The sequence below is a fragment of the Saccopteryx bilineata genome, chromosome 1, assembly GCF_036850765.1.
Source record: "Saccopteryx bilineata isolate mSacBil1 chromosome 1, mSacBil1_pri_phased_curated, whole genome shotgun sequence".
Taxonomy (NCBI): domain Eukaryota; kingdom Metazoa; phylum Chordata; class Mammalia; order Chiroptera; family Emballonuridae; genus Saccopteryx; species Saccopteryx bilineata.
This window is the reverse complement of record NC_089490.1, coordinates 160,191,470-160,219,458: the sequence shown is the minus strand read 5'-3', so window position 1 is coordinate 160,219,458 and position 27,989 is coordinate 160,191,470. Positions and strand designations below refer to the sequence as shown.

The 27,989-nt window shown below is 38.0% G+C and overlaps 1 protein-coding gene across 20 annotated transcripts in view; it reads right to left on the bottom strand.

The window, feature by feature from the left end:
- The window catches only part of HMBOX1 (homeobox containing 1), a 258,216-nt gene that overhangs the window by 66,927 nt on the left and 163,300 nt on the right, over positions 1-27,989 (bottom strand). For all 20 annotated transcript variants that reach the window (XM_066278625.1, XM_066278626.1, XM_066278607.1 and 17 more), the window contains 2 exons: positions 25,668-25,778; positions 4,701-4,854 (listed from right to left, as the gene is read on the bottom strand). In XM_066278625.1, coding sequence (XP_066134722.1) covers positions 4,701-4,854; positions 25,668-25,778 — 265 coding nt within the window. The remainder of the gene's footprint in view (positions 1-4,700; positions 4,855-25,667; positions 25,779-27,989) is intronic.

Genomic DNA, 27,989 nt, shown 5'->3' with positions numbered 1-27,989 from the left:
TTCAAATTGACCACAAAAACAGAAACACAGCCTAAACTCCAGCCATTAAAATCTCCCTCTCTTTCAGGTAGCAACGTTAATGAGCTGGAAAATAATCAGGAAACAGGAATGAAGAAAGATGGTCAAATGACATATAATTTACTATTGGCTACTGAAAAACTTCACTTTATAGATGAGAAAGCTACAGCTCAGAGTTTGTAACCTGCACAAAGTTACACAGCTGGGTTAACAGCAAAGCCAAACCCAGATTTTAGGTCTTCTGAGTCAAATGCTCTTTCCTGCATGTCATTAGACTGGTCAGATTAGACCAGTGGGAAAGAACGAGTGAAACTGTATCAATGTAAATATGTATTCTGGCCCTGGCTCGTTGGCTCAGTGGAAGATCATCCGCCTGGGTTCGATTCCTGGTCAGGGCACACAGAAGGAGTGACCATCTGCTTCTTCACCCCTCACCCTTCCCCTTTCTCTCTCTCTTCCCATTGTGGAACCATGGTTCGATTGGGTCAAGCGTGGTCCCTGGTGCTGAAGATGGCTCTGTGGAGCCTCTGCCTCAGGCACTAAAAATAGCTCATTTGTGAGCATAGCCCAAGATGCACACAGCATCGTCCCCAGACAGGGTTTGTCAGGGTGCATGTGGGGAGTCTATTGCCCCTCCTCTCAGTTGGGAAAAGAAGGAAAAATAAATATGTATGCTATATCAGCTTAGACATTAAACAGAGCATACAATTTCATTCTTTTTTTATTACTGAAATTACTTAAAGCTCAATACAAAAATTCATTTGTTTTTACCTCTGCTTAGTATTATTCTTCTCCTCTTCATTTAATCTTAGGAAGGAAATATTCTTCTAATGGAAAATCATTACCTTATTGCATACAAAACTTTCCATCAAAACAAAATCCCATAAATATTTACTTATAAAGTAGGAGACTAAAAGGATAATTCTACTACAGACCCACCCTAAATATATCAACCACTTTATAATTATTTAATTAATTCATTCCTTTTCATATGTGAAAATAAATCCAAGGTCAATCCAACTTTAAAAGTACTGAGTACCTACTATCCCATCAGGTCCTGGTTCTTTAGACAAAGGATTAATTACCAAGTCAAAGTAAAAAAACAAACAAACCAAGCACGGGGGTCCTCAGGTACAACAGTTTTGATATACGACATTTTGAGTTTACGACACTCACTGCCATAAAAATTTTTTATTGAGACGTGTTTTGGCTTACTCATTTTTTGTCATTTTTTCTGTTACTACAGTACAATGTACAGGGCAGTATATTTATGTCCTTTTCCTTTTTCTGTAGCTTCGTTGTGTTTTTATGTTTTAGATTATGATATTATAACTGTGTTAGGATCAGTAAGTGACTTACTTAGGCTAGGGTGTGTTTCAACTTACATCGAAATTTGGGTTACGTCACAGTTGTAGGAATGGAACTGTATCATAACCCGAGGACCTCCCTGTATTTCTAATCTTTGGGGCTAAGCACGTGTAGGCCATTCTCCTTATCAAAGAAAGTTAAATCTCAGTGACTTCCCAGTATTACTCTGAGACTAAACCCAGACAAAGAAACTACAAAAAAATAAATTATAGGCCAATATCCTTAATGAGCATAGATGCAAAAATCTTCACAAAAATATTAGCACAATGAATACAGCAATGCATTAAAAAGATCATATACCATGATTAAGTAGGATTTATTCCTGGGATGCAAAGTTGGTTCTATATCCACAAATCAATTAATGTGACACACCACATAAACAAAATGAAAGATAAAGTCATATGTTATCAATAAATGCAGAAAGCATTTGACAAAATCCAATATCCATTCATAATTAAAAACTCTCAGCAAAGTGGGGACAGAGAAAACATACCTCAACATAATAAAGGCCACATATGACAAACCTACAGCTAAAATACCTAATAATAAAAAGCTTCAAGTTTTTTTGTTTACATCAGGAAGAAGAAGACAAGGATGTATACTTTCAATACTTTTATTCAACAGAGTATTGGAAGTTTTAGCCATAGCAACCAGAGCAAAATAAGAAAACTTTTAAATTGGAAAGGAAGAAGTTAAACTGTCCTTATTTGTAGATTATATGACACTGTATTTATAGACCCCTAAAGATTCTATCAAAATAATTTAGAACTGATATAAACAAATTCAGTAAAAAAAAATACTATATATGCAAAAAAATGAAACTGGGTCACTTTTTACTATTAATTTTTGTTAGATTTTAGCTTAGGTAGGTTTTGTCTTGAACATTGAATTCACTGGTTGCTGCTCTTTTGTTTATTTTTTACAGAGACAGAGAGTGAGTCAGAGAGAGGGACAGACAGACAGGAATGAAGAGAGATGAGAAGCATCAATCATTAGTTTTTCATTGCGCATTGCAACACCTTAGTTGTTCATTGATTGCTTTCTCATATATGCCTTGACCACGGGCCTTCAGCAGACCGAGTAACCCCTTGCTGGAGCCAGTGACCTTGAGTCCAAGCTGGTAAGCTTTTGCTCAAATCAGATGAGCCCGCGCTCAAGCTGGCGACTTCGGGGTCTCAAACCTGGGTCCTGGGCATCCCAGTCTGACGCTCTATCCACTGCGCCACCGCCTGGTCAGGCTGGGTAACTTTCTTAAACTCTAAAAGGATTTAAGACTTAAATGTAAGACCTGAAACCATAGAACTTCTAAAAAAAAAAAAAAGGCAGTAAACTCTTTGATATTAAACAATGGGCTACATCAAACTCAAGAGTTTTTACACAATGAGGGATACCATCAACAAAACAAAAAGACAACTTACTGACCGGAAGAAGACACTCAACCAATGACACATCCAATACAGGGTTAATATCCAAAATTCATATGAGACTCATACAACTTAATACCAAAAAACAAACAATGCAATTTTATTTATTTGTAAAATATTTTATTTATTGATTTTACATAGAGGGGAGCTGAGGGGGAACTCAAAGTTATTGCTTCTCTCTTAGCGGTTCATTGGTTGCTTGTGGTATATGCCTTGACTAGGCAAGCCCAGGGTTTCAAATCGGCAACCTCCACTTTCCAGGTCAACACTTTATCCACTGCGCCACCACAGGGCAAGCAATACAAGTTTAGAAATGGGTATAAGACCTGAACAGACATTTCTCCAAGGAGGACATATAGATGTTCACCATCATTAATCATCACAGAAATGCAAATTAAAACCACAAAGATATACCACCTCACACCTGTCAGAATGGCTATCAACAATAAATCAATAAACAATAAGTGTTGTCGAAAAGTGTAGAAAATAAGGAACCCTTGAGCACTGTTGGTAGGAATGCAGATTGGTATAGCCACTGTGGAAAACAGTATAGAAGTTCCTCAAAAAATTAAAAACAGAACTAATAACACAGCAATTTCACATTTAGGTATTTACCTAAAGAAAACCAAAATACTAATTCGAAAAGCTATACACACCCCTATATTCATGGCAGCATTATTTACAATAGCCAAAACAAAGAAGGAAACTAAGTGTCCATCAATATTTGAATGTAAAAAGGAGAAGTGGCCATATACAAAATGGACTATTACCCAGCCATAAAACAGAATGAAATCTTGCCCTTTGTGACAATATGGATGGATCTAGAACAGGGGTTGGGAACCTTTTTGGCTGAGAGAGCCACAAACACCCCATATTTTAAAATGTAATTCCGTGAGAGTCATATGACGACCCGTGTATGTTAAGCATTATCCAATAAAAATTTGGTGTTGTCCTGGAGGACAGCTGTGATTGGCTCCAGCCATCCACAACCATGAACATGAGCAGTAGGAAATGAATGGATTGTAATACATGAGAATGTTTTATATTTTTAACATTATTTTTTTTATTAAAGATTTGTCTGCGAGCCAGATGCAGCCATCAAAAGAGCCACATCTGGCTCACGAGTCATAGGTTCCCGACCCCTGATCTAGAAGGTATTATGCCAAGTGCAATAAGTAGACAGAGAAAGACAATTACCACATGATTTCACAAACCATAGGATCTTAAAAACAAAATAATCAAAGCAGAAACAAACCCACAGATTCAGAGAACAAACTGGTGGTTGCCAGAAGAGAAAGGGGTCAGGTAGATGAGTGAAAAAGGTGAAGGGATTAAGAAGTACAAATTGCAGTTATAAAATCAGTCACAGGGATGTAAACTACAGTACAGGGAATAATGTCAATAACACTGTAATAACTACGGATGGTGTCAGATATGAGTACTAGACTTACGCAGGAAATCAGTATGTAAGTTATATAAATGTCTAATCAGTTTATTATATACCTGAAACTAACATAATGTTGTTTGTCAACTGTAATTGAAAATTTAATTAAAAAACAATTCTCAGTGGCCTCCTATAACAATTATTTTGTTGAAAATAAGCCATCAGAATTTTCCCCAAATATAAAGATCTAAATTCTAAAAAATTCTTCTAAAGTTTCTTAAATTACTTACGTCACTATTAAATTATATTGATAGATATTACCTCCAGTTTTATGAATTCTCAATGGTAAGAACATCTTATTTCAATAATACAGCATTTATAATACCCCAAAATACTTTTAGAGGTGGAACCTAGATCCCAAATTACTTGTTTGAAAGGAAAGTTGTCCAAATCTATCCAAAGTGGCTTTGTTTGGACGACTGCTTATAGGAAGAAGAGACAGGTACCTTTCCATGACAGCCAGGCACTCCTTTCTCCAGGTAAAGCGACTCCCTCGTCGTATTCGGAAGGTGCCTGAAGTAGCAGACACTGGGGGAGGTGTTTGTCTCCACTCTGGGTCTTCTATTGGAATGGGGGCCGGTCTCATACTTAGTGTAGCCCCTGAAATAAACAACGCATTGTTAGCAAATATCTGTAATTTCTTAAAACCAATATGCTAAATATATCATGAAATCAACAAGAATAAACTTTTGCCCCTCTACTGACACTTGCAGGCCCAAGACTTTAGTATTTATATTAAAAAATAAAAAAATAAAAAACAGCCTGACCAGGTGGTGGCGCAGTTGATAGAGCATTGGACTAGGACGCAGAGAACCCAGGTTCGAAACTCCAAGGTGTCTGGCTTGAGCACAGGTTCACCAGCTTGAGCGTGGGATCACAGACATGACTCCATGGTCTCTGGCTGGAGCCCAAAGGTCACTGGTTTGAAGCCCAAGGACACTGGTTTGAGCAAGGGATCACTTGCTCTGCTGTAGCCCCCCCCCTCATCAAGGCACATAGAGAAAGCAATGAATGAACAACTAAGATGCCACAACAAAGAACTGATGCTTCTCATTTCTCTCCCTTCCTATCTGTCTGTCTCTATCTGTCCCTCTCTCTGTCTGTCACACACATACACACACACACACACACATAAAGTACTTGACCAAAATAAAAATCCAAAGAACAAAAACTGTGCCTTAAAAAGTGATCATGGAGACCTAGAAACAACACAAGTGAAAACTGGAGGCAGACAACACCAAGCCTAGACTCAACCAGCTCTACAAAGAAAACACTCAAATACACAGACACAATGAGAAGACAAAGAAGTGCAATCCAAATGAAACCACAAGAGAAACCTTCAGGAGATGAACTGAGTGATATGGAAATAATCAAACTTCCGGATGCAGACTTTAAAATAATGATTTTAAGGATGCTTAAGGATCTTAGAACAACAATGGATGGTCATCACAAACACCTAAATAAAGAAATAGCAAGTATAAAAAAGGATATTGAAATATTAAAAAAGAATCAGTCGGAGATGACAAATACAATATCAGAAATGAAGACCACAATGGAAGAAATTAAAAACAGGATGGATACAGCTGAGGATCGAATCAGCAAGTTGGAGGACAACTGGAATGAAGGCAAGAAAGCAGAGAAGAAAAAGGAAAAGAGACTCGAAAATTCTGAGGAAACTCTTAGAGAGCTCTGTGACAACATGAAGAGAAATAATATCCGCATCATAGGGGTTCCTGAAGAAGAAGAGAAAGAACAAGGGATAGAGGCTTTGTTCAATCATATCATAGCTGAAAACTTCCCTAAATTAATGCAGGAGAAACTCTCACAAGTTCAAGAAGAACAGAGGACTCAATTAAAGAGAAACCCAAAAATACCTACACCAAGACACATCATAATTAAAATACCAAAGCTAAGTGATAAAGAGAAAATATTAAAAGCTGTGAGAGAAAAAAAGGATATCACCTACAAAGGAGCCCCCATAAGGATGACATCATACTTCTCAACAGAAACACTTGAAGCCAGAAGGGAATGGCAAGAAATATTCAAAGTAATGCAGAACAAGAACCTACAACCAAGACTACTTTATCCAGCAAGGCTATCATTTAAAATTGAAGGAGAAATAAAACTTTCCCAGACAAAAAAAAACTCAAGGAATTCATTACAACCAAACCAATGCTGCAGGAAATGTTAAGGGGCCTGTTGTAAACAGATCAAAGTGGAAAAAGAATAAAGTAAAAGAGGAATACAGCTTTAAAGAATAAAATGGCAATAAACAACTACATATCAATAATAACCTTAAATGTAAATGGATTAAATGATCCAATCAAAAGACATAGGGTAGCTGCATGGATAAGAAAACAGGACCCGTACATATGCTCTCTACAAGAGACACACCTTAAAACAAAAGATGCACATAGGTTGAAGGTAAAAGGTTGGAAAAAAACATTTCATGCAAATGGAAATGAAAAAAAAGCTGGGTTAGCAATACTTATATCAGACAAAATGAACTTTAAAACAAAGAATATAGTAAGAGATAAAGAAGGCCACTACATAATGATAAAGGGAGTAATCCAACAGGAAGATATAACTATTATAAATATCTACGCACCTAATATAGGAGCACCTAAATATATAAAGCAGACTTTGATGGATTTAAAGAGCGAGATCAACAGCAACACTATAATAGTAGGGGATTTTAATACCACACTAACATCACTAGATAGATCCTCAAAAAAGAAAATTAACAAAGAAACAGCAGACTTAAAGCACACACTAGATCAACTTGATTTAATAGGTATCTTCAGAACCTTTCACTCTAAAGCAGCAGAATATACATTCTTTTCAAGTGCTCATGGTACATTCTCTAGGATAGACCACATGTTAGGGCACAAAAGTGCTCTCAACAAATTTAAGAAGATTGAAATCATATCAAGCACTTTCTCTGATCACAATGGCATGAAACTAGAAATCAACCACAACAGAAAAGCTCAAAAATTCTCAAACACATGGAAACTAAATAGCAGGTTTTTAAATAACGAATGGATTAAGAATGAGATCAAAGAAGAAATTTAAAAATTCCTAGAAATGAATGATAACGAGCATACAACAACTTAAAATTTATGGGACACAGCAAAAGCACTATTGAGAGGGAAGTTCATAGCACTACAGGCACACTTTAAGAAGCTAGAAAAAGCTCAAATAAACAACTTAACCCTGCATCTAAAAGAACTAGAAAAAGAACAGCAAGTAAAGTCCAAATGTAGTAGAAGGAAGGAAATAATAAAGATCATAGCAGAAATAAATGACATAGAGACTAAAGAAACAATACAGAGGATCAATGAAACTAGGAGCTGGTTTTTTGAAAAGGTAAACAAGATTGATGAACCTTTAACTAGACTCACCAAGAAAAAGAGAGAGGACTCAAATAAGTAAAATTAGAAATGAGAGGGGAGAAATAACAACTGACACAACAGAAATACAAAGGATTGTAAGAAAATACTATAAAAAAAACTGTATGCCAAAGAACTAGACAACCTAAATGAAATGGACAAATTCCTTGAAACATATAATCTTCCAAAAATCAATCTGGAAGAATCAGAAAACCTAAACAGACCGATTACACCAAATGAGATCAAAACAGTTATCAAAAAACTCCCAACAAAGAAAAGTCCTGGACCAGATGGCTTCACAAGTGAATTCTACCAAATATTCAAAGAAGAACTAACTCCTATCCTCCTCAAGCCATTTCAAAAAATTCAAGAGGAAGGAAGACTTCCAAGCTCCTTTTATGAGGCGAGTATAATTCTGATTCCAAAACCAGGCAAGGACAACACAAAGAAAGAAAACTACAGGCCAATATCCCTGATAAATATAGATGCTAAAATCCTCAACAAAATATTAGCAAACCAGATCCAACAATATATGGAAAAAATCATACACCATGATCAAGTGGGATTTATTTTGGGGAGGCAAGGCTGGTACAATATTCGCAAATCTATCAATGTGATTCATCACATAAACAAAAGGAAGGAGAAAAACCACATGATAATTTCAATAGATGCAGAAAAAGCATTTGATAAAATCTAGCACCCATTCATGATCAAAACTCTCAACAAAGTGGGAATACAGGGAATATACCTCAACATAATAAAAGCCATCTATGACAAACCCACAGCCAACATCATACTCAATGGGCAAAAATTAAAAGAAATCCCCTTAAGATCAGGTACAAGGCAGGGGTGCCCCCTTTCACCACTCTTATTCAACATAGTTCTGGAAGTCCTAGCCACAGCAATGAGACAAGAAGAAGAAATAAAAGGCATTCAAGTTGGAAAAGAAGAAGTAAAGCTATCATTATTTGCAGATGATATGATATTGTATATAGAAAATCCTAAAGTCTCAGTCAAAAAACTACTGGATCTGATAAATGAATTCAGCAAGGTGACAGGATATAAAATTAATACTCAGAAATCAGAGGCATTTTTATACATCAACAATGAACTGTGAGAAAGAGAAATTAAGGAAACAATCCCCTTCACTATTACAACTAAAAAAATAAAGCACCTAGGAGTACATTTAACCAAGGAGACTAAAGACTTGTACTCGGAAAATTATAAAACATTGATAAAAGAAATCAAGGAAGATACAAACAAGTGGAAGCATATACCATGCTCATGGTTAGGAAGAATAAATATCATTAAAATGTCTATATTACCCAAAGCAATTTATAAATTCATAATGCAATACCAATTAAAATACCAATGACATACTTTAAAGATATAGATCACATATTCCAAAAATTTATATGGAACCAAAAGAGAACACGAATAGCCTCAGCAATCTTAAAAAAGAAGAATAAAGGGGGAGGTATCACACTTCCTGATATCAAGCTATACTACAAGGCCATTGTACTCAAACAGCTTGGTACTGGCATAAGAGCAGGCACATAGATCAATGGAACAGAATGAAGAACTCAGAAATAAACCCACAGCTCTATGGACAACTGATATTTGACAAAGGAGGTAAGGGCATACAATGGAGTAAAGACAGCCTCTTCAAATAATGGTGTTGGGAAAATTGGACAGCAACCTGCAAAAAAATGAAACTAGACCACCAACTTACACCATTCATAAAAATAAACTCAAATTGGATAAAAGACTTAAATGTAAGGTGTGAAACCATAAGCATCTTAGAAGAAAACATAGGCAGTAAGCTCTCCGACATCTCTTGCAGCGATATATTTACTGATTTATTTCCACGGGCAAGGGAAATAAAAGACAGGATAAACAAATGAGACTATATCAAACTAAAAAGGTTTTGCAGAGCCAAAGACAATAAGAATAGAATAAAAAGACAAACTACACAATGGGAGAACATATTTGACAGTACATCTGATAAGGGGTTAATAACCAAAATTTATAAAGAACTTGTAAATCTCAACACCAGAAAGACAAACAATCCAATCAAAAAATGGGCAAAAGAAATGAATAGTCCTGGCTGGTTGGTTCAGCGGTAGAGTGTTGGCCTGTTGTGCAGGGGACCCGGGTTCGATTCCCGGCCAGGGCACATAGGAGAAGCTCCCATTTGCTTCTCCACCCTCTCCCTCCTTCCTCTGTGTCTCTCTCTTCCCCTCCCGCAGCCAAGGCTCCATTGGAGCAAAGATGGCCCGGGCGCTGGGGATCGCTCCATGGCCTCTGCCCCAGGCGCTAGAGTGGCTCTGGTCGCGGCAGAGCAACGCCCGGGAGGGGCAGAGCATCCGCTCCCTGGTGGGCAGAGCGTCACCCCTGGTGGGTGTGCCGGATGGTTCCTGGTCGGGCGCATGCGGGAGTCTGTCTGACTGTCTCTCCCGTTTCCAGCTTCAGAAAAATAAAAGAAAAGAAAAGAAAAGAAAAGAAAAGAAAAGAAAAGAAAAGAAAAGAAAAGAAAAGAAAAGAAAAGAATAGACATTTCTCCAAAGAGGACATACAGATGGCCAATAGGCATATGAAAAAATGCTCAGCATCACTAATCATTAGAGAAATACAAATTAAAACCACAATGAGGTATCACCTCACACCAGTCAGAATGGCGCTCATCAACATAACACCACAGAATAAGTGCTGGCAAGGATATGGAGAAAAGGGAACCCTCCTACACTGCTAGTGGGAATGCAGACTGGTGCAGCCTCTGTGGAAAACAGTATGGAGATTCCTCAAAAACTTGAAAATCAAACTGCCTTTTGACCCAGGCATCCCACTTTTAGGAATATACCCTAAGAACACCTTAGCATGGTTCCAGAAGGAGAAATGCACCCCCATGTTTATAGCAGCATTGTTTACAATAGCGAAGATCTGGAAACAGCCAAAGTGTCTGTCAGAGGACGACGAGTGGATTAAAAAGCTTTGGTACATATATACTATGGAATACTACTTAGCCATAAGAAATGATGACATCGGATCATTTACAATAACATGGATGGACCTTGATAACATTATACGGAGTGAAATAAGTAAATCAGAAAAAACTAAGAACTATATGAACCCATGCATAGATAGGACATAAAAATGAGACTCAGAGACATGGACAAGAGTGTGATGGTAACAGGGAGTGGGGTGGAGGGGTGGCAAGGGGGTGAGGAAGGAGAGGGAGGGGGTAGGGGGAGGGTAGGGGCACAAAGAAAACCAGATAGAAGGTGACAGAAGACAATTTGACTTTGGGTGAGGGGTATGCAGCATAATCAAAGGTCAAAATAATCTGGAGATGTTTTCTCTGAACATATGTACCCTGATTTATCAATGTCACTGCATTAAAATTAATAAAAATAAGATTAAAAAAAAAGTGATCATGCCTGACCAGGTGGTAGCGCAGTGGATAGAGTGTTGGACTGGGATGCGGAGGACCCAGGTTCGAGACCTCGAGGTCGCCAGCTTGAGCGTGGGCTCATCTGGTTTGAGCAAAGCTCACCAGCACGGACCCAAGCTTGCTAGCTCAAGCAAGGGGTTACTTGGTCTGCTGAAGGCCCATGGTCAAGGCACATATGAGAAAGCAATCAATGAACAACTAAGGTGTCACAACGAAAAACTGATGATTGATGCTTCTCATCTCCTTTCCTGTCTGTCCCTATCTATCCCTCTTTATCTCTTTAAAAAGAAAAAAAAAAGTGATCATTATTTTAAAATGGCTTCTTTTTTATTTATTTGTCTTTTATCTTTGTGTCATTTTTTTAAAACAAAGGTCAAAATCTATCTCTTTTGGGGAATAAGAAATATGATCTTTTCCCCAGTGGCAATCAGACTGTCTTCCTTTGGGGGGGGGGGGAATCTCTCTTGAAATTCCTATTTGATTTTTTAAACTTAAATTGAAGTTTTAAATTTTTCTAACAGTATTTCCTATCTACATTCAAAAACTTTACCACTCAAAAATCTTGTTATTGAGAAAATGGAGCCCTTAAAGTACATATGCAGTGAGGGGGTGAATTTAAAACAACCCTAATAATCATTGCCTGACCTGTGGTGGCGTAGTGGATAAAGCATCAACCTGGAAACGCTGAAGTTGCCGGTTCAAAACCCTGGGCTTGCCTGGTCAAGGCACATATGGGAGTTGATGCTTCCTGTTCCTCCCCCCTTCTCTTTCTCTCTCTATAATGAATAAATTTTAAAAAAATCTTAAAACAACCCTAATTGCTATAAACTCTTTTTAAAAAGTCACATATAACATCCAACAAAGTAAGATGATATTTGATATGCTTTTAGTGTACTAACCCAATCAGATCTCCACAGGTCTACTACCTGTTAATGCTACATACCATTTTCTGTTACTTGTTACATAATAAAACAAATAAAAAAAACATTTATAATTGAGATATTGCACTAATTCAGACTAGCCTTTTCTCAAAAAACCTGAACTGGTGATGATGCATGTAATTATTCATTTACCATTTACCAAACCCTTTTTACATGGCTTGTTCTAGGCTAGAAGCTGAATAAAATAAAGAAAGCAAAAGTGTCCCTGATTTCCACAGACTTCATTTAAAGAGTTTAAATGTAGCTTGGTTGCTTCACTTTCAGAGTTCATTCCCTGGCTCTCCCACAGTTCTTTCTTTCATTTAAAAAAAAAAGACTTTTTTCAATTATAGTTTACATTAAGTATTATTTTGTATTAATTTCAGGTGTGCAGCATTAATATGCTGTATTATATCATATATAACATATCAGTATATAACATACTGAGGATTATATATCTATTTTTATAAGTTTATATCTTACATCCTTTTTTCTTTTGAGTTATTCACCTTAGTGGTGTGTAGAAACCCTACCAATCGCTAGTCATACTGTATATTTTTTTCCAGTTTGTCATTCATCATTTAGATATCTTTGTTAATGGGATGCTTTGTGGTCTTAATTTTTTTAGGTGAGAGGAGGGGAAATAGTGAGACAGACTCCTGCATGCAACCCAACTGGGATCCACCTGGCAACCTGTCTAGGGACCAATGCTTAAATCAACCGAGTCAGTTTTTACACCCGAGACTGACACACTCATACCAACACCAAGCTATCCTCAGCACCCAGGTACACCGGTCGAACCAATCGAGCCACTGGCTGCAAGAGGGGGAGTGGGAGAGAAGGGGAAGAGAACAAATGGTCACTTCTCATGGGTGCCCTGACTGGGAATCGAACCTGGGGCCAATTCTCTATCTACTGATACAACTGTTCAGGGCCTGATCTTAATTTTGACATAGTTAAACTTAATATTTTTACAGTTTTAATTTTTGTATAAACCCTGATATATGATGTTGTGTGTGATGCAAATATTTAATTTCTTCCTCAAATGGACAGTGTGCTATCATACAATGATTTAGAGATTCATGGCTTAAAATGTATGGCAAACTGAGCTGTGTTGCCATTGTTTAAATAAAGGTTTACTTGAACACAGCCATACTCATTCATGTACCTATTGTTTTTTGCACTACAGTGGCAGCTGAGTAACCGTGACAGAAACCACATAACCTTCAAAGCGTACAATATTTACTATCTGGTGTTCTACATGAAGAGTTTGCCTCTGACCCCTGGTTTAAAAAATTCCAGGCCTACATACTATGGAACTCTAAATTGAAACAGTTCAAGAAAATGTTCCATTCTACCAAGGTAACTTGGCAATTAGGTTTGGGCCAGTTCAAAGTTAACAAAGTTTAGTCATAAGAAGGAATTATGGAGATGGAGGGTTTAAGAATCTTTGTTTTGGTACTTTTCTGAATGCAAACAGGAATTACAGCCTGATGAGGGCACTGGAATCTGGAATCTAAGTACTCTATAAATTTTGTTCTATAATAACGATAAAAAGTCCAAATCAGAGCCAGGCTACTATCATGGCTGATAAAGACAGCAGTAGAAGCAGAGTAGGTAAAGCAATGGGTCCTCTCATCCAAGTCCCAGCTCTGATAAACAAATAGAGATATGCCCGGCTTCAGTGGGTACAAGACGGAATATGGCAGTGAACTCCACATAGTGGGTCACATCTAAGTTTATGCTTTCTTAGTTAAGTAGAGTGATAAATGGATACAAATAAAACAAAGACTACACAGAATCTTAACTCAATCATGAAGTTGAAGGAAATAAGCCAACTGATAATAAATGTTCTTTCTTGGTATTGGGGTTTATTAGTAATATAACTATGCTTCTTAACAATATGATGTCCCTATTTTTTATTAAAAATATTTAGATGAAATAAAATTGGTCAGGAAGGAAATGAAAGGGGGAGATAAGCAAGGAGGGGGAAAAAAAGAAGAGGATGAAGTTTTGGCCTGGTAAAGAAATCAAGGCAATTTATGCACGGAAGGTGGAAATTCTGAATAATTTCAAACTTGTAAACATACTTCATTTGAAACATAATATCACTTTACTTTGGACTGAGGTTTTTTTCTTGCTCCTTTTTCCTTTTTCTATGTAGCGATATTTTAAAATAGCACCAGAAGCACTCTGGAAACACTCCAATAAACAGATTTGTTCCAAAAAACTTGGTTCATCTTGCTTTGGTCAAAATGTATAGAGCAATGAATAACTCAAGAATAAGTTCAAAATTATTGACTTTGACAGAAAAATACAAAGATCACAGAATGTAGGAACAATGTATATAAGCCTTTAAACCCCTCTGAAATAAAATATAGGAGTTCTGGGTTTTTTAAACAACCCACTTTTTTTCTCTTAGAGGAAATGTGTTACCTATTTTCTTTACAGAAACATTTTTTTCACATTATTTCTGGGCTCCAAGTAGGGCAAAATTTTATACATTTATCTAGCAAATCTAATCCTAAAAGGAAAAAGAAACCTCTTCCTAATTTGCTGATAGATTTTAAAATTTTGATAAATGTTTCCTTGGTAGATATAATTTTCTTATCAGGGTTATTTCTAGATGAGCCTTATCATTCTGGGTGAGCCTTCAACCAATCAGCTAATAAAAAAATGACTACGGCCCTGGCCAGTTGGCTCAGTGGTAGAGCGTCGGCACGTCCCGGGTTCGATTCCCGGCCAGGGCACACAGGAGAAGCGCCCATCTGCTTCTCCACCCTTCCCCCTCTCCTTCCTCTCTGTCCCTCTCTTCCCCACTCGCAGCCAAGGCTCCATTGGAGCAAGGTTTGCCTGGGCGCTGAGGATGGCTCTGTGGCCTCTGCCTCAGGCGCTAGAATGGCTCTGGATGCAACAGAGCGACGCCCCAGAGGAGCAGAGCATCGCCCCCTGGTGGGCATGCCGGGTGGATCCCAGTCGGGCACATGCCGGAGTCTGTCTGACTGCCTACCCGTTTCCAGCTTTGGAAAAATGCAAAAAAAAATAAAAATAAAAAATAAATAAATGACTACATGCATGTCAACTTAGTCTGTACATAGAAACTAGCTTCTCCAAAAGTAATTTCTCATCTTCCTCATGTGACATACATGATTTCCTGAGGCTCTGACACTCTATTGCAGTGAAGGGAGGAAATATTACTACTCCTGTTCTCCAAATTTACTTCCATTGCTTACTGCATAAGGTTCTTGGCAAACTATTTAATTGTTTAGTTTAGAAATATGCAGAATCTGTGCCATGAGCCAAGAGGAACTCAGCAAATCCTGTCTGCTATAGTGATGTTTAAATTAGACAAGGAAAAGACTGTTGAGCTTAATCTGATTAAATAAAGGGGCTTCTGATGTCAACCATGCTGAATTTAGGACTCACTCATTTTAAAAAATAGGCATTTTCTTGTACATGTTTTCATGAGAAACAAGATAAAATGTTTTTGATCAGTTTCCATTACACTATTCTATTCATATGCCTTGGCAGGCTTTGGGGTTTGCTGGGAAATTCTGATGATGGTTCTGTTTATTGGAGATCTACACTTTATCTTTTTTTTTTTTTTTTTGGTGACAGAGACAGAGATAGAGAGAGAGACAGCTAGGGACAGACAGATATGAAGGGAGAGACATGAGAAGCATCAATTCTTCCTTGCGGCACCTTTACATTATATCTTTATCTATTGGATTATCACTAAAAACAACCTAAATATCCATCCTATTACTTTTCTTGCTTAGTCCACTTAACAAGAGACCCCCCTTCTACAAAGAAAACAAAAACAAACAAAAAACAAAACAAAAAAAACAAAAACACCATGACCAAAAACAAAAAAACCCTTATCTAAACGGGTCCAGAGTGGAGAGGTTGAAAAAGAGAAGTTCTGAGTCCAGGATTAAAGAATGCAGTTTTTTGTTTGTGAAACGCTTAAATTTCTTTTTCTTTGGTGAAATGCTTAAATTTACATAAAAAAACAAAGTACTTTTCCATTTTGTAATTTTTCCTGAATTTTTTCTCAGATTTACATGCAAAGGGATGGTAACTGTTATATTTCTTTTGATGAGCTGTCTATCCTGAAAAGAGGAAAATCTATGAAATACAAAAACTACATACCAGTAAAAATCAGTGACATCTTACTTTTTTACCTAACAGCCTCTCAAAAGCAGGTCTGGGATATGTGAACCTAGGTTCTCGGTTTTTATATCTTGAAAGTTGGTAACAAGGCAAATTAATTTCTTTTCGCCTCCCTCCCTCTTTACCTTTCCTCCTCCTTACTTTTCATTATACCTTATTTTAGTTTCATTGGAAATTTTATTTAGAAAATTAAATTTAGCAGGGTGACATTGATCAAGAAGAGTACACAGGTTTCAGGTGAACATCTCTCTAGCATTTGAACTGTTCGTTATGTTGTGTACCCATTACACAAAGTCAAATCATTTTCTATCACCGTATTATTTGTCCCTCTTTACTCCCCTCACCCATTATTTATTTTTTGAATATATAGTTCAAGTACATGATAAAAAATTTAGAAAGACACAGAAGGTTGTATAGTTAAGAGTCTCTCAGATTCCTTCCACAGAGTCATTCTTATCAATCCTAATAAGGCTGTCCAGAGATGTTCAGTGTTTAAGTATGTGCGCGCAAGTGCGTATGTGTATCCCCCGTATAAATAGCAACATGCTATACTCTTTTGTATCCTTATTCACTTATGAATTTAATATTATTACATATAAATCCAAGTCATATAAAGCCACCTTTTAAAAAAATAGCTATATAGCCTCCACAGTGTTTCACTGTAAAGATATACCATAATTTATTTAGTTCTTGAGTAGGGACACTTAGGTGGATTCCATCATCTCTGCGATAACATGCAGAGAAGATTCTTTTTTTTTTTTAATTCAGTGAGAGGAGGGGAGGCAGACACAGACTCCCTCAGGTGCCCCAACAGGGATCCACCCGGCAAGCCCACTAGGGGAGGATGCTGTCCATCTGGGGCGTAGCGCTATTGCTTAGCAACTGAGCTCTTCTTAGCGCCTGAGGCAGAGGTCATGGGAGACATCCTCAGCACCTGGGGCCAACTCGCTCTAATCAAGCCATGGCTGCAGGAGAAGAAGAGAGAGAGAAAGAGAAAGAGAAGCGAGAAGGAGAGGGGTGGAGAAGCAGATGGGCACCTCTCCTGTGTGCCCTGACTGGGAATCAAATCCAGGACATCCATGTGCCGAGCCAACACTCTACCACTGAGCCAACTGGCCAGAGATGAAAAGATTCTAACGTATTATAAGCAACTATTAACTAGACTAAGGATAAGCTATTCTTAGATGCTAACATTGCTTTAGTTCATCTTACCAAAGAAACTTGTCCCAAATGAAAGAACAGAACAAAACTACAGAAAAAGAACAAAACAGAGACAAGCAATCTACTAGATGCAAAGTGCAAACAGTGGTTATAAGGATGCTCAAGAAACTTAGGGGAAGACTATATAAACTTAGAGAAAACCTTAACAGCATAAAAAGAACATGGAAATCATAAAAGTGAACCAGTCAGAAATGAAGGATACACTAAATAAAATGAAGAATAATTTACAGGGAATAAATAGTAGAGTAGATGAAGATGAAAATCAAAACAGTGATTTAGAATATAAGGAAGCAAAAAAACATCCAATCAGAATAGCAAGAAGAAAAAAGAATCAAAAAAGAAAAGAAATGAGGATACTGTAAAGGAGCCCCTGGAACAACTTCAAGCGTACCAACAGTCACATCATGGGGGTGCCAGAAGGAGAAGATAGCAATAAACTGGAAACCTATTTAAAAAAAATAATGATGGAAAAGTTCCCTAAGCTGATGAAGAAAAACAGACATTCAAGTCTGGGAATGCACAGAGTTTCAAATAAGCTGAACCCAAACAAGCCCACATCATAACTAAAACTCCAAAGGTTAAATAAAGAAAGAATCTTATTTAACAGCAAGAGAATAGCAGTTAGTTACCTACAAGGGAGCTTCCATAAGACTGTCAGCTGATTTCTCAACAGAAACTTAGCAGGTCAGAAGAGACTGGCAAGAAATATTCAAAGCCTGACCAGTGTTGGTGCAGTGGATAGAGAGCTGACCTGGGATGCTGAGGACTCAGGATGAAAACCCCATGGTCACCAGCTTGAAGCCCAAAGTTGCTGGCTTGAGCAAGGGGTCACTGGCTTGGCTGGAGTCCCCCAGTCAAGACACATATGAGAAGCAATCAATGAACAACTGAAGAGCCACAAGTACAAGTTGATGCTTCTCATCTCTCTCCTTTCCTGTCTCTTTCTTGCCAATAAAAAGAAAAAGAGGCCCTGGCTGGTTGGCTCAGCGGTAGAGCGTCGGCCTGGCGTGTGGGGGACCCGGGTTCGATTCCCAACCAGGGCACATAGGAGAAGCGCCCATTTGCTTCTCCACCCCGCCCCCCTCCTTCCTCTCTGTCTCTCTCTTCCCCTCCTGCAGCCGGGGCTCCATTGGAGCAGGGATGGCCCAGGCACTGGGGATGGCTCCTTGGCCTCTGCCCCAGGCGCTAGAGTGGCTCTGGTCATGGAGGAGCGACGCCCCAGAGGGATCCCAGTCAGGCGCATGCAGGAGTCTGTCTGACTGTCTCTCTCCGTTTCCAGCTTCATAAAAATACAAAAAAAAAAAAAAAAAAAAAAAGAAAGAAAGAAAGAAAAAGAAAAAGAAATATTCAAAGTGATGAAAAGCAAGGACCTACAACAAGATTATTCTACCCAGCAAAACTATCATTTAGAATCAAAGGCCATATAAAGAGCTTCCCAGACAAGAAAAAGCTAAAGGAGCTTATCACCACCAAACCAGTATTACATGAAATGTTAAAGAAAATTTTGTAAAAAGAAAAAAAATAGTTTAAAAATATAAACAATAAAATAGTAATAAATACATATCTATTAACAATTGAATCTAAAAACCAAACAAACAAGCAGAACAGAAACAGATTTATACATACAGAGAACATTTTAAGGGTTGTCAGATGGGAGGGGGCAAGAGGGGTGAGTGAAAAAGATGAAGAGATTAAGAAGTATAAATTGGGCCTGACCAGACGGTGGCATAGTGGATAGAGTATGGACTGGGACGCAGAGGACCCGGCCTCAGAACCCCAAGGTTGCCAGCTTGAGCGTGGGGTCACTGGCCTGAGCGTGGGATCATAGATATGACCCCATGGTCGCTGGCTTGAAGCCCAAGGTTGCTGGCTTGAACAAGGGGTCCATCGCTCTGCTGTACCCCCCCCACCCCGTCAAAGCACATATGATAAAGCAGTCAATGAACAAGAAATCAACAAACAACTAAGATGCCACAACAAAAAACTAATGCTTCTCATCTCTCTCCCTTCCTGTCTGTCTGTCTCTATCTGTTGCTCTCTATGACTCTGTCTCTGTCAAAATTAAAAAAAAAAAAAGTATAAATTGATTGTTATAGAATAGTCAAAAAGCGTAGGGAATATAGTAATAATATTCTAATAACTATGCATGGTGTCAGATGGGTATGAGATTTATTAGGCTGTTCACTTAGTAAGTATAATGTCTAGTCAAGGGGTCGGGAAACTTTTTGGCTGAGAGAGCCATTAACGCCACATATTTTAAAATGTATTCCATGAGAGCCATACAACAACCCATGTACGTTACACATTATCCAATAAAAATTTGGTGTTGTCCCGGAGGACAGCTGTGATTGGCTCCAGCCACCCGCAACCATGAACATGAGCGGTAGGAAATGAATGGATTGTAATACATGAGAATGTTTTATATTACTAGTGTTATTATTTTTTTATTCATTTCTTTATAGAGGGAAGAGAATGAGAGAGAGAAAGAGAAAGGGGGGAGGATCAGAAAGCATCAACTCCCACATATGCCTTAACTAGGCAAGCCCAGGGTTTTGAACCAGCGACCTCAGCATTCCAAGTTGATGCTTTATCCACTGCGCCACCACAGGTCAGGCTTGTTATTATTTTTTTATTAAAGATTTGTCTGCGAGCCAGATGCAGCCATCAAAAAAGCCACATCTGGCTCGCGAGCCATAGTTTCCCGACCCCTGGTCTAGTCATTAGGGTATACACCTGAAACTAATAAAATATTGTATGTCAATTGCAAATGAAAAATAAAAACATGTTTTAAAAGAGTTGAAGTCTACAAAATAAAACTGCACTTATCTAGAAAGAATTCTACATAGCTCTTAATAGTAAAGGTTGAAATGCAAAGAAAAGTTTTAAAAAGTCAAATTTCAATTGCTCACATCCAATTACTGTTGATGCAATGAAAACTAGCAACTGAATTATAAACTTATCCTTTAAATTATGTCTTACAGAAAACTTCACTGGAGAGAACTCAGATCCATATGGATTTAATTTTCAAATTAAAAAAATAAGGGGGGGTTGGTAATGCAACTTTTTTTCTTTTATTTTTTTTAAAGATTTTATTTATTCATTTGAGAGAGGAGAGAAAGAGAGAGAGAGAAGGGAGACACAAGGAGAGAGGAGCAGGAAACATCAACTTTCATATGTGCCTTGACCAGGTAAGCCCAGGGTTTTGAACCAGCTATCTCAGCTTTCCAGGTCGACACTTTATCCTCTGTGCCACCACAGGTCAGACTGGTAATGCAACTTTATTGAACAGCAAATGTGTAAGATAAGGGGAATTTATTTCTAAAAGGAGGCACTATCTCTATAAAGAAAACAGCTCCTAATCAACAGCTGGATGAATGAATGATGTTAGTCCTTTCCCATTTTTCCTGTTTCAATGCCTTACTTTCACTTTTCTCCAATGATGATGGGTGGACTTAGCTCTGGTTCCAATATAAATTGAAATAGAAAATAAGATTAAAAAGAAAACACAGGTACAAAACTTATGAACCTTGGCTATAGAGAACATTTTATAAATTTGACCCTAAAGGCAAGGAAAGTAAAGGCAAGAATAAATGAATGGGACTATATTAAATTAAAAAGCTTCTGCACAACAAAAGAAACCAACAACAAAACAAAAAGCCAACCAAATGGGTGATATTTACAAACAACAGCTCCAATAAGGGGTTAATATCCAGAATATATAAAGAACTCACAGGCCTGGGCTGGCTGGCTCAGTAGATAGTGCGCCAGCCTGGTGTATGGAACATCCCAAGTTCAATTCCTGGTCAGGGCATACAGAGAAACAAAAATTTGTTTCTCTCCCCCTCCTTTCCCCCTTTCTCTTTCTCTTCCCCTCCCACAGTCAGTGGCTTGACTGGTTCAAGCACTGGTCCTGGACGCTGATGATAGCTTAGTTGGTACAAACACATCAGCTTCAGGCACTAAAAATAGCTCAACTGATTCTAGCATCGGCCCCAGACGTGCATTGCCAGTTAGATCCCATTGGTATGCAAAGACACATGCACCCTCATGTTCATTGCAGCATTATTTATGGTGCCCAAGACATGGAAACAAGCAAAATGTTCCTTAATAGAGGATTGGATAAAGAAGATGTGATACATATATATAATGGAATACTGCACAGCCATAAGAAATGATTACATATTGCGATTTATGACAATATGGATGGACCTTGAGAACACTGCACCAAGTAAAATCAGAAAAAAACTAAGAAATACATGATTTCACATATAGATGGGATATAAAACTGAGATACATGGATATAGTCAAAAGTGAAGTGGTTACCAAGGGGAGGGGTTGTGGGAGGGAATATATAGGAACAAATATACAGTGACAAAAAAATGATTTGACTTTGGGTGATGGGCACACAATGTAATCAACAGTCCAAATGCTATAGAAATGTTTACCTGAAACCTATGTATTCTTATTGATCAAAGTTACCCTATTATATTTAATTCCTAAATAAAAAGAAGAAACAGAAAATAGAATAGCTTAAAAAAAAAACTAAAACAACATTAAAAGAACAGCTTCAGAAGAACACAGTACCACCCCAGTGGTAACTGAATTCCAATTAGTATTCTGCAGTGGACAGTGCTATCAGATCAGCCACAAAAATGCAGCAACTTGGTCCCCCTTTCTGTTTCCAGTGAGTTCATTTTCCTGGGATTGGCATCCCTGCTTAGGACTGGAGCCCAGCCCTGAAATTACAGTGTGGGAATTTAGCCCCAACTGTGATAAGATTATATGTTAGACACTGTTCTAAGTGCCAAATACAAGTGACAAAAATCACATCTCTTATGGAGGCTGACTGCCTGGCACAGATGTCTAGTGTTTGCCTCCAAATTCTTCATTTTGGAACATCCTGACAATCTCTCTCGTGCTCTCCCGGTAACCCATTTTTGGAATGTGACCAGGCTCGTGGAACCCCTAAGCACAGTTACTTATTTACCTAGCTGAACCCTTGCTATCAGCCAGCCTAAGCTGCTCCATTAAAAAAACAAGTGCCAAGTTTTTGTCTCTCCATGTTATTTGCTCTGCTCTGAATCACTGAGAAGTGATGTCTTTGAGAAGACTGCTTTGAGCCGATTTGAACCATTGCTTCAATTGTGATATATCTTAAGACTGTGCTGTCCTATATGGTAGACACTAGCCACATGTGACTAATCAATATTTGAAATGTGGCTGATTAGAATATGTACTTTAAGTGTAAAATACATATTGTATTTCAAAGAATCAGTACAGAGAAGATTAAATGTTTAATAATAATACTTATTTGTTAAAATATATTAGTAAGTTTAGCTATTTCTTTTTACCTTTTAAAATGTGGTTACTAGGTAATTTTAAATTGAACATGCCAATTGTATTATATTTCTACTGAACTGTTTAATAGCATCAAGTCATTATTTTGAGGTTTGTACATCTAAATATCATTATGAAAATATTTAAAAATGAAACTCCTTTGCAAAAAATACTGCGAGCTAATACATGCTGAAGGATGTTAGGTTAGAAGAGCACCATTTTGCAATCTCCACGGGAACAACTGGTATAGAGGAGCATGGTCAATGAACGCTAAAACCACTGGTAAACGGTTAAAGAGGACATACATCCAGAGGCAGAATTACACCCTGTAGATTATTTACAAACTGCAAAGCCAAGACCTGGTAGTCATTATTTTAACAAATGATCAAACTTAGCGTATGACTAATACTACAACTTGTCATTATATGCCTCTTCATATGTGATAAGTTGAAGTAAAGAGCCACAAAGCATTATGCCCCAATATTTTCTTGTGAAAATTTCAAACATATAGAACAATGAAAGAATTTATGGTAAAATTTGTATTCATACTAATATTTTACCATACAGTACTAACTTTCACACATCTTTCCATTTCCCTATCCATTTTACTTTGATACATTTCAAAGTAAATTGTAGCCAGTTAGTGCATGCCCTCCCTAAATAATCTATAAAGTATTTTTTTCAAAAAATGTTTAACCTGAATCTAATCAAGCCTGTAGTCCTACTTCCAGTTTACGGGAAATATAGGGCTATAAAAAAATTAAGAGGAAATTAAAAATCCACAATATTGAACATTCTGTAATATTAAATGGGTAAAAGTTTGTCATGGCCTGACCAGGCAGTGGACGCAGGGGACCCAGGTTTGAAACCCCAAGGACAACATCTTGAGCGTAGGCTCACCAGCTTGAGCACAACAGGGTCGCTGGCTTGAGCCCAAAGGTTGTTGGCTTGAGCACAAGGTTGCTGGTTTGAGCAAGGGGTCACTGGCTCAGCTGTAGCCCCCCCCCCCCTCTGTCAAGGCACATATGAGAAAGCAATCAATGAACTAAGGTGTCGCAATGAAGAATTGATGCTTCTCATCTCTCTCCCTTTCTGCCTGTCCCTATCTATCCCTCCTTCTCTCTCTCTCTCTCTCTCTCTCTCTCTCTCTCTGTGTATCTCTCGCTAAAAAAAAGTGTCATAAAAAAAGTATGGATGACTAGATTTAAGTCTTAAACGACCTAACAAATTCTAACTTGTCAACCTGAATCAGATACTACTCAATTTTTAAAAAGCTACAAGACATTCTTATAACAACTAGAGCAATGTGAATATGGACTGGATATTAGATGATATTAAGGAATTATTAATTTTCTTAGATGTAATAATAGGTACTGTGGTATATAGGCAGTTACCTGCTTTTGGGGATGAATGCTGAAGACAGTTGTGTGTGTACAAGTGCACAAATACATATATGTAAAGTTTTAATGTATTCATTTATTTTATAGAAATAAAGCATAATAGTAAAATGTTATCATCTTTAATAAGTAAACGGTGAAGATAATGTTCACTGTGTTGGCCTTTCAACTTTTCTGTACACAGAAACATTTCATAATACAAACTGGGGGTGAAGAGACAAAAAATTTATTGCAGAGGTTACCATGGTTTCTTCTGTTTCTGCCTGTCTGGGCTTTTCAGGTCAAGAATATGATCTTTGAAAAAATATCTTACCATAGACACACACAAAATTATGTGTCTAAAACATTCTTTATTTCTACCCAGAGCCAATGCTATTATTAGCTAAGAGCCTTCAATATGCAGTATTGCAATTGGCAATTTAGTCTGTAAGCAAAGGCTTTCATGCTGCAGTATTACAGAGCACACAGCTCAATCACAAGGTTAACCTGAGCTCAGTTCACTACCACCAGCCTGTGTTTCATGTAGACTGAGGCAGTCTGTCACACAGCCTCAGATTTTACTTTATATACCGCTTGTTAAAAGTATCCTGCAATAGAATTTGCCTACTCCTGGAAACCGCAGACACGAAGTTTTCTGTGATCTTTTTCCTTAAGATTTTATTCTACTTTCCACCTGACCAGGTGGTGGCGCAGTGGATAGAGCGTTGGACTGGGCTGTGGAGGACCCAGGTTCGAGACCCTGAGGTCGCCAGCTTGAGCGTGGGCTCATCTGGTTTGAGCAAAGCTCACTAGCTTGAACCCAAGGTCACTGGCTCGAGCAAGGGGTTACTCAGTCTGCTATACCCCCACTCCCCCCGTCAAAGCAATCAATGAATAACAAAGGTGTTGCAACAAAAAACTAATGATTGATGCTTCTCATCTCTCTCTGTTTCTGTCTGTCTGTCCCTCTCTCTCTCTGTCTCTGTAAAAAAAAAAAAGAAAAGATTTTATTCTATACTTTCCAATCTACTGCCGCCCTTGAAGTCATTAGAACTGCTTCATCCCTAAGTCCAAAAACACACTCATCACCCAGTTAATTAGAATTACAAACACAAAATCATTAGCAGAGATCATTGGATATGGTATAGCATGAACTAAATAAAAGTGTACATTTATACTACTAACTAAAACAAGATTTAAAAAACACTAGAGAAAGAATCATATGTGGGTAACCATAGTTGAGGAAAAGAGAATCACCCACTGACAACCATGACCTTTCTTTTAAACTTTGGTTAGAAAGATAACATAACCTGGAAACAAAGAGGGGACTTGGAGGTAAGAGTGAGAAGACTAATAATATTACACATTAAACTAAAAACTGATACAATTAGGGCTTAGGTTTTACAGTTAAGAGTGTTCTTTCACCTAAAGGAACAGGAAAGTCTGAAACTACCTCTGTGAAGACGAGGCAGCACACGGATTCAATGAAGTAACTAATTACGTATGTCCTATTTCACATGAAATGAAAAAAGAAAATGATATTTACCGGGGTTTGTCTTCTCAAGCTGATACCATCGGTAAAATGCCCTTTTCTTCTGTTCGCTCAGATCTGATCCCTGTTGCAACAGCCAGTGAGAGATCCGGCTCTGACTGATACCTATGTAGAAAGAGAAATTACAGGCATGTTAAGGAGGGTTCTGCTGGTTCTAGGTTACTAGGTTCTGTATTCTCTCCTCTATAAGGAAGCTGCAACTTAAACTCTTGCACATTGGGATTCTTTGTAAAGGCTGATTACACAAACTAGGATATATTCAGAATTATCTACTAGAGCAGGGGTCCCCAAACTTTTTACACAGGGAGGCAGTTCACTGTCCCTCAGACCATTGGAGGGCCGGACTATAAAAAAAACTATGAACAAATCCCTATGCACACTGCACATATCTTAATTAAAATTAAAAAAAAAAAAAAACAAACAAAAAAAAAACGGGAACAAATACAATATTTAAAATAAAGAACAAGTAAATTTAAATCAACAAACTGACCAGTATTTAAATGGGAACTATGCTCCTCTCACTGACCACCAATGAAAGAGGTGCCCCTTCCAGAAGTGCAGCAGGGGCCAGACAAATGGCCTCAGGGGGCCGCATGTGGCCCACGGGCCGTAGTTTGGGGACCCCTGTACTAGAGGTCACAGCATTTTATTAACCAAGATTTGAAAGTGGCCTCTAAGTCAATCTCTAAACCTGGTCCATAAATATTTGAGATACAGGAAGAGATTCCTAAGGGGTACCAGAAGTTGATTAGATTTGTGATCCTTCAACCACCACTACCTACACCCTAATCCAGGTTTAGAATATTAGAAATTTTACTAGACATTGAGAAGAAGAAAAAAAAGAATCAAGCCAGCAAGTGTTGCTACTCATTACCAATACTGATAAAAACAGAGGCGAGGAAAGAACTCATTGGAAATACTCTTGGCCCTGGCCTGGTGGCTCAGTCGATAGAGCATCAGCCCAGCACACAGAGGTCACAATCAGTGAGTGAACAACTAAGTGGAACAACTAAGTGGAACATGAATTGATGCTTCTCTCTCTCCTTCCCTCACTCTACCCTTCTTCCCTCTCGAATCAATGGGGAAAAAAAGAAGAAAAAAGAGAAAATAAGGTTTCTCTTCAATAAAGTTTCTGGCTTATTTGTTAATTCATTTCACCATTTGAGATTCATTACCATAAGTCAAGTTCTGCTGTAATGTGACCTCTTAAGAAATCTAAAGAGGTAAAGACAGTCTTCAAACACAGACTTAAAAAAAAAAATTACAAAGCATTAGTTTTCAGCTATCACTAGAAGTTCTTGACAGCAATTAAATAGAAATTTGAAAATAAAAAAAGCATGTCTAAAACTTACTAGAATGAAAATCACATGCTTCTTCTGGTCAGTATAGCTACTCCGAAAAAGAAATAATTTAACATACAACTGGAAAAAGCAAAGAATAATAGAAAAAATGAAACTGTCTTATATATCCATAAGGCACTTTCTAAAGGACCAGTAAGCAATCAGAGTTAACAGTATCTAAACTCTCCAAAGGAATTACTTATGGTAACTGGATAGTGCTGAATACCACCTGTGCCAACACCTGTTTAAAGCTATAATGCACAACAGGAAGAGTGGTTATCATGAAGTAATCACACCCCCTAACATGTGAAGAAACAGGAGGCCTGGTGATCACATTTAACTCATTAAAAGCAAGCCCCTAGAAGTTCATACTTTTAAAAACCTATGTTAAAAATGAATTTGGAGAGGAAAGGGGAGAATTTTGTTAAAAGATAAGTTGGGCTGTGAACAAAGATAGGTTCTCTAATTGGAAACAGCTTCTACTTTCAACGGGTGAAATTCAGTCTTCCAAAACCTAAGTGATTACATTCTCAAATAATTCACACAGCAGTTTTCCAATGGATTAAAGATCTATGTGATGCAGGTGCTGGCAGCTAGCACTGCATGCTTGTTCTAAGAGAATGCAAATTATTTAAAATTGGCTATGTTTTGCGATGCCTTCACCACAAGTCTAGATTCAGACACTACACTACTTTTATTTATTTATTTTTTTGTATTTTCTAAAGTTGGAAACAGAGAGGCAGTCAGACAGACTCCCGCATGCGCCCGACCGGGATCCACCCGGCATGCCCACCAGGGGGCGATGCTCTGCCCCTCTTGCGCGTTGCTCTGTTACCACCAGAGCCATTCTAGCGCCTGAGGCAGAGGCCATGGAGCCATCCTCAGGGCCCGGGCTAACTTTGCTCCAATGGAGCCTTGGCTGCAGGAGGGGAAGAGAGAGACAGAGAGGAAGGAGAGGGGGAGGGATGGAGAAGCA